The sequence below is a fragment of the Coffea eugenioides genome, chromosome 9, assembly GCF_003713205.1.
Source record: "Coffea eugenioides isolate CCC68of chromosome 9, Ceug_1.0, whole genome shotgun sequence".
NCBI classification, from domain to species: Eukaryota; Viridiplantae; Streptophyta; class Magnoliopsida; order Gentianales; family Rubiaceae; genus Coffea; species Coffea eugenioides.
In genome coordinates this window covers 34,912,536-34,924,430 of record NC_040043.1, presented here as the reverse complement: position 1 = coordinate 34,924,430, position 11,895 = coordinate 34,912,536, and the positions used below count along the sequence as shown (strand labels likewise).

The following is an 11,895-nucleotide window of genomic DNA, read 5'->3' as shown; positions in this document are numbered from 1 at the left end:
CATCACTATCATCAGACAAAACAAAGGGGAGACCAGCCAGAAAAACACCCAATCTGAACAGTTCCAGAAAAGTTTGAACAATTCTACTTAAGTTTCCTACCCATCTAACCATCTTGGACATATTTTCACTAGAAGACACACCTTATTAAGGAGCATCATATCCACTAGATTATACAAATCGCTGCTATAAAATAAAACTGTTTTAGAGTACGCCTGTTTACATATTTACATTATATTGTCCTTAGCTAGTAAGGGTCTGTAGGTTTTCGGCTGAAATGCTTTTTTGCATTTTTTTTTTGTTGGTTAACACACAGGCCAGAGTGGTCGCTGCTGATTGAGCAGAATTTATTCAGTCCATCTTCCTCATTAGTCCCCTCCTTACCTCATTCATATTCGTAAGCCAGTAGCAATGCAGAAACATTCGTACCTGCAACAGGTAAGCCACTAATGTCTAAAGAAAAGCAATGAGAAGTTGAAGTCTCAATAGTTTAGAAGCTACTTATCAATAAAAACATGGACTGATAATGATTTGCATGCGTGAATACATTTCCTCTGTGGAATCATTTTTGTATATCACATCATTTATTTCTCACCATTACAAATGATTATTCGACAAAATATCTAACGTATGGTCAGAAATGGAGAAGGAAATTATGGATGCTATTCATATATTTTGAAACAAACACTTGTATATGAGCTTTTCATTAACAAGACTAAATGAATTTCAAACAAGTACACAAACGATGCAGAGAATGACAGTAATCAAAGTGATTATCCACTTAAATATGCATCTACACACCATTCTTGTTGATGAAATTAGCCAACTTTTTCAACAACAACAACAAAGCATTCTCCCCCTTGGGAAAAAACAAATTGAAGACATGATCTTCCCCTGCAACCTCCACAACCTCCACATCTCCACCCCACTCACTCTTCTCCAAAGCCTCTTTATAAAGCCACCCCCTATCTTTCAGAATATCCTTTCCAGCAACATAAATCAGCACCCTTTTGCAGCCTAGCCTCGGAAGGTTTGGTTCCATCCCAGGATTCAGCAATGGATCATCAACCCCTGCAGATTTTGGGTGAACATAATGCCAGATGCCCTCAACATAGGCCTTTGCCTGTAATTTCGTTAGCTCAATACCGATTGGCTCTTTCCCCCAAAAATAAGGACAATTGAGAAAAATCCCATCCAGATTAAAGCCGTCCAGTTTCTCCAGTCCAACCCTTAACGCCATGTTATGTGCTAAGTCCCAGCACTGTCCCCGCCAAAAAACACCCTATCAAAGTCAGCATAATCCCTGAGGCATATCTCAGGACCCTTGCCATTCGAATGAGAGGCAACCCATTTGACTGCAATCCAACAATCTTCATAAGCTGTAGGTAGAGGGTGCGAGCCGATAGTTAATTGAAACTGCTACAACACCAGCTTCTGCAACAACTGTGTTAAGGTGCGTGTGATATGCAAGAGAGAAGGCAGATTCGACCAAAAAACCTCCACCGTGGAAGTAGAGCAGAAGAGGAAGTTTTATATCCTGTTGGGCGTTTTTGGGCAGGTAAAGCCTAGCAGATATGTCTAGTTCTGGTGATATTTGGACATCTTTAGATTCAACTCTGGTTTCTGGATCCACTGATGCAGCTACAATATCTTTGCCTACTAATCTTTCAACTCGGCCATCCCTGTATACTCGGATCATGGGAGAGAAGTCATGGAGTATCTCAGTTGAGTTTGTATCCATTGTTGAAATCGAAGGTGAAGAATGGAGAAAGCACTACCGAGGTTTCAGGAATCAGAATAAAAAATGAGCAAATATTGGTGAAAAGCTTTTGCAATTGTAACTGCAACTATTAAAGAAGATTGTATCAACGACTTTTGGATGACTGTAATTCTCAAGATTATAGTATCCATACTACTATTCCAGATTAAGGTCAAGATTTTAACTAATTCACTGATAGGACAATTTTCATTTGAAATCTTTACTCTGCCTGTCCGGGAGTCAGTATTTGCCAGTGGCGGTAAGCAAATTAGTCATCGTGATGAGAATGGAGCAACCTACCTTTGTCTAACATGTGCTACTAGTCAAGTTCGGTTTGGTTCAAATACCTCGACAATGACAAAAGTCAATCGCAGCTGGAAACAAAAGAATAATTTTATAGGTTAAACTGAAAATTTTCTCCATAAACTGCAAAAACAATTACACTTTGCCTCCCCTAATTGGCTTTGTTTGGATAGAGTATTATTTCAAATAATTATTTGGAATAATTACTGTAGCACTTTTATGATGTGATATATGTGAGATAAAAAAATGGTTGAGAATATAAAAAGATGAATTGGGAAATGCGTTTATGATATGAGCGAAAATTTTTTTTGAAAAAATTATCTATTCAAATGTTTTTGGCAGTTCAATTGAGAATCCTTCTTCTTCTTCTTTGCCGAAGTGAGGGAATTCACTAAGCTAGTCTTAAAAGTTAAAAGTTAACAATCAAACTTGCTGTTCACCTTGTCACTACAGTAAATCAATCAATGCAGTCCCTATCAAGGAGATGAGCAAAATATGAGGTGGGGCTTTTAATTAGGAAAAAATGCCGTTGCTTTTGGTTTGGATGGATTACATGCTTCATAATCATACAGAATCTCATAACCAGTGTTAGAGAGGAGGGAAATGAGGAAGGAAATTAAAATATAGCTAAAATAAGGGATTTGTTTCAAAACACGAAAGAGCGGGTAAACTGCCTAAAAAATTAATTAGGGGAGGCAAAGTGTAACTGTTTGTGGTTTATGGAGAAAAATTGCAATTTAGGCCATGTTTGATAATCCAATTCAGCATTTAAAGTTAATGGGTTCAGGTCTTAACATATTCAAACCGTTTGATAACAAAAAATTGAACATCCGAATTAATTAAATAGCACTAAATATTTTAGACAAAACTTGTTTCCAAAATTAAGTGATAACTTATTCACTTATCATCGAATGTAATATTTATTTAAATATATTAAATTTAATATTTAATAATTTAATAAATTAATAAATTTAAATTTCAACTTCAGTTTTATCAAGCGCAACTTTAACCTTAAAATTATGCTTTTGTTTCCAACGACCATTGAATGTTGTCATTGTTGAGGTGTTTGAACCGAATGGAAGTTGACTTGTAGTACATGTCAGACAAAAGGTAGGCGGCTCCGTTCTCTTCCCCATGGCTATTTTTGACTCCCGCCACCGTCAAAATGCTGACTCCCGGAGGGGTAGAGCAAGGATTTCAAATGAAAATTGTCTTATCAATGAATTACGTAAAATCTTGACTTTGCACTGGAATAGTAATATGGAAACTACAATCTTGAGAATTACACTCAAACAAAAGTCGTTGTTACCACAAACCTTCGAAACAAGAATTCTGCAATAGCGTGAGCGATGAACGAATTCCAATTAGCATCGAATTGACAAACTGGCTTACAGGATGCACGCTGTGAAGCCATGTTTCCACTAATGCTATGTTTTCCTACTAACTAGATTTTTGTCCGTACTTTAGCACGTCTTTTTATTTATTTATTGTGAATTTATACAAATATAAATAATTTAAATACAAAAATTAACAACAATCATACATATTCATCTATATTAACTTTAAAAAATTAATGTATTTTAAACGTTTAATTATTTACTAATTTTTAAAAATTTGTTTATATACTTTCATTATAATATAATTGTATATATCAAATCATGTACCCCATATCAAAAATTTGGTAGATATTTATTTTTTACAAATATTTTTTCAGATAATTTAAGTTTTTGTAATGACCATATATCTAGAACTATATATTCATATTTAATTAAGTAGAAAAAAAATCTAGCAATTCATTTTTTTCAGCAATAAATATTCAGTTTTCAACAATATTGGTAATAAATCTATCAGTGTAACAGTTAATTCTCTTTTTTACACTATGTTAATTCAATTCAGGGAAGAAATGATGAACAATTTCAATACTAATCAACAATATGGTGGTGAAAGAAAGTAATTTCGGATACGTAACATTTCAATAATTGTGATTAAAGAAGTAATTTGGAATATGTAAGATTTTAATAATTGTAACTTGAAAAAGGTTTTACTATAGTTCTATATGTAATAATTTAATAGAAAGCAGAATCATTAAGATAAGATTAGTTTTTTTTTAAAAAATATCATTAAGATAAGATTTGTTATTTTTTAAAGTTATTTTAAAATTAGATATAATTTTTAAACATATAATATAATCCAAATAGAATTTAATATGGATAAAACTCAAGTGATGTATAATCTGTTAATTGTTTTTAATTAGACATGTACATAGAAGTGACAAAGATTAAAATATCTACTCTTATATACATATATATATATACACTATATAGATTCATGATTCTTCTTTTCTCAATAACCCACAATAAACTCAATCATAAATAGAGGGCTTGCCATTAGAATTTAATGACAAAGTCTAAATTACACAGATACCCAGAAGCCTTTTAAATCTCAATTTCTTAAAAAAAAACTGAGGCACAAGGGTACACTTGCTTGATCATCTGTAAATCAGTAAACGATTAAAAAAAAAGAAATTACAACAATGGGAAGCAACAACATACCTGTAAGGGGGCAGAAGAGAAATTATTTCTCCAATGGAGCTTACTCTGGCTGAGAAATTGAACTCCTCCAGTTACTCCCACCCTATCAATTGTGACTTAATTCCGTTAAATGGTTCATTCATGTGTTTGTAGTGGAGGCTAGGGGTGGGCAAAAAATCCGATCCGATCCGAAACCCGACTAACCAATTCGATCCGATCGGAAAATAGGATATTCGATCCGATTTTTCTTAGCGGGGCAGATGCGGGTCGAGTACCCGCAAAAACGGATACGGATACGGATCAACAAAATAAAAATCCGCGGGTACCCGACCCGCAGGGTATATTATATAAATATTAAAAAAATAAGGGTTCATTATATAATTTTATAATTTTTAATCCTAAGTGTAAGTAAATTGGTTCACAACCTCATATTTTAATCTCATATGATTCGTCTCTCCTCATCTTGTCAAAAAAAAATGAATATTTTTGGTGAAACCTGAACCAAATGAATAAAACAAAGAAAAATTTGTGAAACTCTATCATAAAAATTGTTCATCCTTTTCATCATTTTTCATTTTTATTCTACTTCCATCGATCTTTCCTGCAAATTTTTCATCAATTCAATCAAAAATTTGTGTTTGGAGCTCCAATTTTCTGTTAGCTAGATAATTAAAACATTTGTGTCTTTCATTTATTTATTTATTTTATTGCAATTGTGTCTCTTAAATTTGTCTCCTTTATTTTAGTGCAAGAAATTTATTTTTCTTTTTCATCACCTTTAATGCAACAAGGTCTATTCCAAAGATGTAAGACAATTGGGGAAAATTTTTCAAGATTATTTTGGTTATACTTTCTTCAAAAATTATTAGCTCTGTTCAATTCTTTTTCGAACTTGATTCCACAATTGACTCATTTTGGATGCACTCTTGTACCATAATATCCTTAAGGAAGTTGGAAAAGTTGTCATATACTTATTATCCTTGTGTTTGTTATGTTGTAAAATAATGAAATGCGTGAGAATGGTGATGTACTCAAAATTATCATAAAACTTCGTTTTATCCTTGTGTTTGTTATACTTGGAAAAGTTGTCATATACTTATTATCCTTGTGTTTGTTATGTTGTAGAAGGATGAAATGCGTGAGAATGGTGATGTACTCAAAATTATCATAACATTTCGTTTTATCTATTAGATATTATAATTATAATATGTACTAAATTTATGAAATCAGTTTGATTATTGGATGAAATGTGTGAGAATGGTGATGTATGGATTTTGATTATAATATCTCTATCAATGTTAATTGGAAAGCATGCTTTTTTTGATTGAAAAACATGTTGATATTAAGTGAAAAATATTTTTATTGGAAATAGTTTTTTTTATTTAGGGGCGGGTACCCTATGACCCGCCCTTTTTTTTCGAATACCCGCTCAATATTAGGAGCGGGTTAAGGTCACAAAATAGCTGATCCGATATTTTAGGATCGGATCAGCCATATCTTGTTAGGGGCGGGTACCCTACTCATGTCCACCCCTAGTGGAGGCAACTTATTTAAACAAAAGCCAAAAAGCCTAACAGCATAAAGAGCCCAAAAGCCGGAGAGCATAAAGTCCACTTGAAGAATAAAAATGTAACCCAAAGACTGCGAAATCAATTTACCATTTTCCTATGCATTACATTTTCTTTTAATTTTTTTTAAATAAAAAGTTTTAAATCTGATATCTCCTACTTACGATCCTTCCCAATTTCTTATCCAATGCGAAGCAAACAACATACTTGTAAGAGGTACAAGAGAATTATTTCAACAACATATAGGGCAGAAGAGAATTATTTCACCAATGGAGGTTACTCTGGTAATGGCTGAGAGATTGAACTCCTCCACTAACTCCCACCCTATCGATTGTGTCACACTTCCAGTAAATGATTTATTGATGAGGTTGTAGTAAAGGCAACTTCTTCAAACAAAAGTCCAAGAGTATAAAGTCAGTTAAATGATAAAATATAATTATAAAAACTTACCAAAAGGCTGAGAAAGTAATTTACCATTTTTCCATGCATTATATTTTTTTAAAAATTTGTAAGTGAGAAATTTTGAATTCAGAATCTCTTAATAACAATCCCTCCTACCTTACCATCCAACACAATTCCCCCTTCCCCCATTTTCCCATGCGTTAAACCGTTTTACAATATGCTAAACCAATTTATTTAAGCAACCAATCCTAAATCACTAATTTACCCTTCCATGAGGTAGAAGAAATTTATCAGTACTTAACCTCTTCCCCCACAAACTGCTTCTTATATCTGAATAGGATAAAGGACTAATCACAAAAACTTTGTCATAAAAAATACTTTTTTTGTAGTGATTTTCAACACATTACAGCACAGTGCTCTAATTTATCCCAAATTACTATAATCTTGAATATTATGAATGAAAGTACAGGAAAAATATTTTGATGATGGGTGCAATGTGCCCATAACAGAATTTAGAGTGTACTATGGCATATTCTAATGATTTTAAGGTGTAAAGTATTCAAAATTAAGAGTGCGGAAAATAAAATATTCAAAAATAAGAGGGCAGGGTGTAAAGTGAAAATTGTTGAATATGTAAGGGGTGAAAATTTGGCATTAATCCCACAATCAAATATAGTCGAAATAAAGAGCAGAACGTAATTATGAAGTGTAAAGAAATCGATAGAAATATTATTCGAATTGGTCGTTGTTTCAGGAAAAGACTAGACAGTATCCAATTGAGTTGCCTAAAGAAATTTGAAGATACAACCAAAAGACAATATGACAATTTTGCTAAAGATTTTCGTTAATTATTCTCAGTCAAAAAACAAAGAACTAAAAAGTGCTTATTTATTTTGCATTAAAATATTCTAAAATTTGTTATGGCCCAAATTGTACTTTTGCCAGTATTTTCTTCTAAAATATACTTGGCAATCTGGAGGAGCATTCAGAAAATAATGTAAGTTGAAGTTGGGCCAATAAAAGTTTCAAAACGCGTACAAGACAGAAAATTGTAGGTAACCAATATGCATAAAAGTGTATTGATAACAATTGGATTTATCTTTTGTTTAATTAGAATTATCTTCGTATCACTAAAAATCCAACTTAAATTACAATGTTGAGGTCTTGAAACAATCAAAAAAAAAGTTAAACAAAAGTATTCTGTTTTATGTGTCAATCTGTATGGATTAGCGCACACACATTTCTTTATCAATTCCAGTGATAAGAAAAGATGATGTCGGATGTCATCATGAAGTATTCATGGATATACTCTTCATTTTTTATTTTTTATTTTTTGTTGATAAGCAACCCGCAGTTGCTATTCAAGAATGCGCACTAGATAAATCCACCCCATGCAATAGCACACGAACCAAACGGAGAGTTAAGACGCACTAAACTATGCAACGCGCGAATGTCCCAAGAGAGATTCGAACCCGAACTAGCAGGAAGGCATGACACCAATTCTACCATCTCGGTCAACTCAAGGAACAATATCTTCTTCATGTTGACATCATTTTGTTTTTAGTTCTCTTGGGAACCTTTGTTCATATACTTACCAATTACTTTTAATCTCATTTATTGATTCTTTCTTTCCATTTTCGTATGTTGTCATTTATTTATTTATTTATATTTGTGGTTAATTAAACTATGGTGGATTTCAATTTTATATTCGTCTCATCCCAATCGAAAGATGAATACTAATGTTAAAGTAATAATGTCGGGATCCTTTTTCTCTCTTATGTTTCTATTAACTCTTTTATCACATATTATAATTCCTTATGACAACAAGAAAAATCGGTTGATTTGCTAGTGAGAGGATTTCATGAGCAGTATTATCATATCAAACCAATTGTTCTGATTTTTTTGGTATTGAAAGACTTCAAGAAGTATTAGCTTGTACATAGAAAATGTGTAAAAATCAACATACACATCCCAATTGTGTCCATCTGAAGTCTGAATGATATTAGTGATTAAAAATGTATGTGTGATATAATATACTTTCCTTCCTAATGCGTCATGCAATCTCAATAGTATTTTGACCTGAAATCTAAAGGGGAGGGTGGTGGCAGTGGTGGAGGAGGGAGGGTGGTGGTGGAGGGTAATGGGTAGTGGTGCGTAGTGTGTGGAAGAAGAAAGGTGGGATTTTTTTTTTGGTTATTTTTAAGTATATTTGAGATGTTGTGTTTTTGGAGTTGTTTTTAGAGTTCATTTCTATAGATTTGAAAAACAAAAATAATTTTTCAAAAACACTTTAAATCTAAATGGAGCCTAAATTGTTAGTTAGCAAACATATGTATACTTTCTTTGTTTCTTAATTGACAAAATGGATCTGTATTTTTCTTTGACTTCAATGAATGTTATTTTGAGAACTCTAGATGCATTAAGCAAAATGTGTATTAGATTTGTGGAAGAAGTTGGATGTTTCAAAAACTCGATATAATCACATTATGTGCTCTTAATTGAATTGCAATTAACTTCATTAAACCTCTTTTTTTGTTTTCTTTAACTTCACTAAACCTCTTACCTAAAGAGTGTGCCAAATACAAAGATTTTGGTGCATTTGTTTTAGGTAGACACGTACTTCTCAAATTTTTTTTAAAAAAAGGATTAAGCTAACAGGAGCCATCAACACTCGTTAATACACTTGAATTACACCTAATTTATTATATGAATACACACAATTATAATTATTGCACTTGTGTATTTAGATACTTTCCCAAATTAACTATGGTTGTGTATGGATTATGAGTATTCCATTGAATAATTTGTGATTATTCGGTCAAATAGTCTGACCGAATAAGAATAACTCAATCCCGTATGGATAGTCGATTTAATGAGAATACAATATAGGATTCGCGTTTGGATAATATATATTCTATTCTGCAAGTATTAAATTTTTTCTAAACACCGCTTTTTTGGTTATATCACATTATTCACCTCAAATTGCAACCTCTTTGAATGAAAGTTGATATTATGTGATTTTATTTTGCGGCGACGAAATAGTTCTTCATAAAATTATGATATACCAAATTAAATATAGATTACAGTACTTTCAATACAGAGACGTGGTCTCACACTTGTGAAGCAAGCATAAAGGAATTAGGAAACATACAGACATGACACAAACAAGCAAATTTTGCGGAATTTAAAATGATGCAGTAGTACTTGGATTAACCTTATTCGCATCACACTAGTAGTAACACACAGTAGTCATTCGCTTCTAATCCCTCACCTTCGCCTCGCACTCCGATACGCATTCCACATTCCATTTGCCATTGCATCTCTCATTTCATGCCATTCATTGACCTCTTCTTGCGAGGCACTTAGGGGTTGAATTTCTGGCATTGGCGGGACCCCACCTTCTCCTTCGATATCCATCTCTTGCTCATGATCATTGAATATGTCATCATCTGGTAATTCGTCCCGTATGAAATTGTGTAGAGTGCAGCAAGCTATCACCACATTTATTTGTGTACTCATATAAAAATTAGGTACAGGACCGCGTAGGATGGTGAATCTCCTTTTAAGCACCCCAAAGCATCTCTCAATTACATTTCTAAGTGATGAGTGACGAGTATTGAAAAGTTGCTTCGGGGAGGAACACCCACGCCGACCCTGTGCAGGTTGTCGAGGTGTTCCACGATAAGGTGCAAGAAATCCAGGAACATTTCTATATGCCGAGTCCACAAGGTAGTATTTTCCTACAAAATAAAGTGGAATAAAGGTAAAAAATAAGTAAGTACACACTACGATTTCTTTAGTCATTCACTCACATACAGTGGCAAGCACATAATTGGACAAAAATTTATAAAAATATTGTCATGCACCTGGAGGGGGCATCGGAAAATGTGTAGGTCCTGTTAGTGCTCCGTCCAAGACACGTGCATCATGGGCGCTTCCTTCCCAACCAGCATAAATATATGAAAAGCGCATATCAAAATCACAAATGGCTAGTACATTTTGAGTTGCTTGTCCATGCCTATTCGTGTACGCCGTTTGCTGTCCAGGTGGCGGATGTGCTGGAACATGTGTACCATCTAATGCACCTATAGCATTCTTGAACATTTGATAAGCTAGTTAGTTGGTAAATGCATAATGAAATTTGACACGATAATTGGATATTAATGCACAGCGTGTTGGAACCAAAGGGTAAGCAATACTTTATACTATTTTACCGTAAACCACTGGGCAAATCTCCGATCAGTGTAAATCTTAGGATGCACTTCGTTATGTCCTCTTGGACGAATGAGAATTTTTCCCAACTCACAAAGCCCCCGTAACACCTCATGAATGTTCCGGCAGATGGTCTCCGGGGAATGTTGGAATCGTTCAGCCAGGCACCGCATTCGATGATTGTGGCTTAACATAACTAATGTCATGCACACTGCTTCCTCTATGAGGACTCTTTTCTGGGGATTTTGCGGTACATATCCTCCACTCACAAGAATGTCACATAAGCGCATGAAGCTATCCACCGTTATTCTACAGTTCTCAAGTACTCTTGCAGGATGACCATTAATCACTTCGGCCACATACGCCCGGCCAGATAGCATGCTATTTCTGCACGGTAGAGGCAATATATATCCTGCTAGACGTTCAGCCACAGGGTTGAATAGAATAACCGTCGCCCATTGGATGAGTTGCCAGTCGTCGTCATCATCATCAGCATTATTCGAAGACGATCCCCAATTATTCCAACTGTTATCCATATTTGTATTTTGGCTGTCGATGAAACCTAGTACACCACCTGTCCAAACGAAACTTTAGCTAATCTATTGAACGGATGACTCCAAAGTTAGCTATAACATCAACAAATTTCATGCAGTAATATACCTATTGCCTAGCTAATATACCTGTTGCTAATAAATTTGTCTAGTTTAGCTAATATTTTTAAGAGTTTAGAAATGTAATATACCCTAGCTTAGGTAATATACCTTAGCTAATATTTTTTAATAGTAGAAAAAACCAAAACTGATTGTTATAGTAATATACCTTAGCTAATATTTTTAATAGCTTAGCTAATATACCATTAGGCTAATATTTTTTAATAGTAAAAATAACCAAAATCCTATTTTTATAGTAATATACCTTAGCAAGATATTTTTAATAGCTTAGGTAATATATCTTAGCTTAGCTAATATACGACTGGGCTAATAGTTTTTAATAGTAAAAATAACCAAAAGTAATTTTTATGGTAAAAGATAGCTTAGCTAATATTTTTAATAGCTTAGCTAATATACCTTGATTGATAGTTTTTAATAGTAAAAATAACCAAAAGTAATTTTTACTATTAAA

The 11,895-nt window shown here is 33.5% G+C and overlaps 1 protein-coding gene and 1 pseudogene across 1 annotated transcript; both read right to left on the bottom strand.

Moving 5' to 3' along the window:
• Window positions 1-791: 791 nt before the first annotated feature.
• On the bottom strand, window positions 792-1,739 carry LOC113782473 (annotated as a pseudogene).
• Window positions 1,740-9,828: 8,089 nt separating this feature from the next.
• On the bottom strand, window positions 9,829-11,309 carry LOC113782472. The gene is made up of 3 exons (XM_027328364.1): window positions 10,776-11,309; window positions 10,428-10,656; window positions 9,829-10,301 (listed from the first exon to the last, which is right to left on the bottom strand). The coding sequence occupies exons 1-3, from the start codon at window positions 11,307-11,309 to the stop codon at window positions 9,829-9,831; spliced, it is 1,236 nt and encodes a 411-aa protein (XP_027184165.1).
• Window positions 11,310-11,895: the final 586 nt, after the last annotated feature.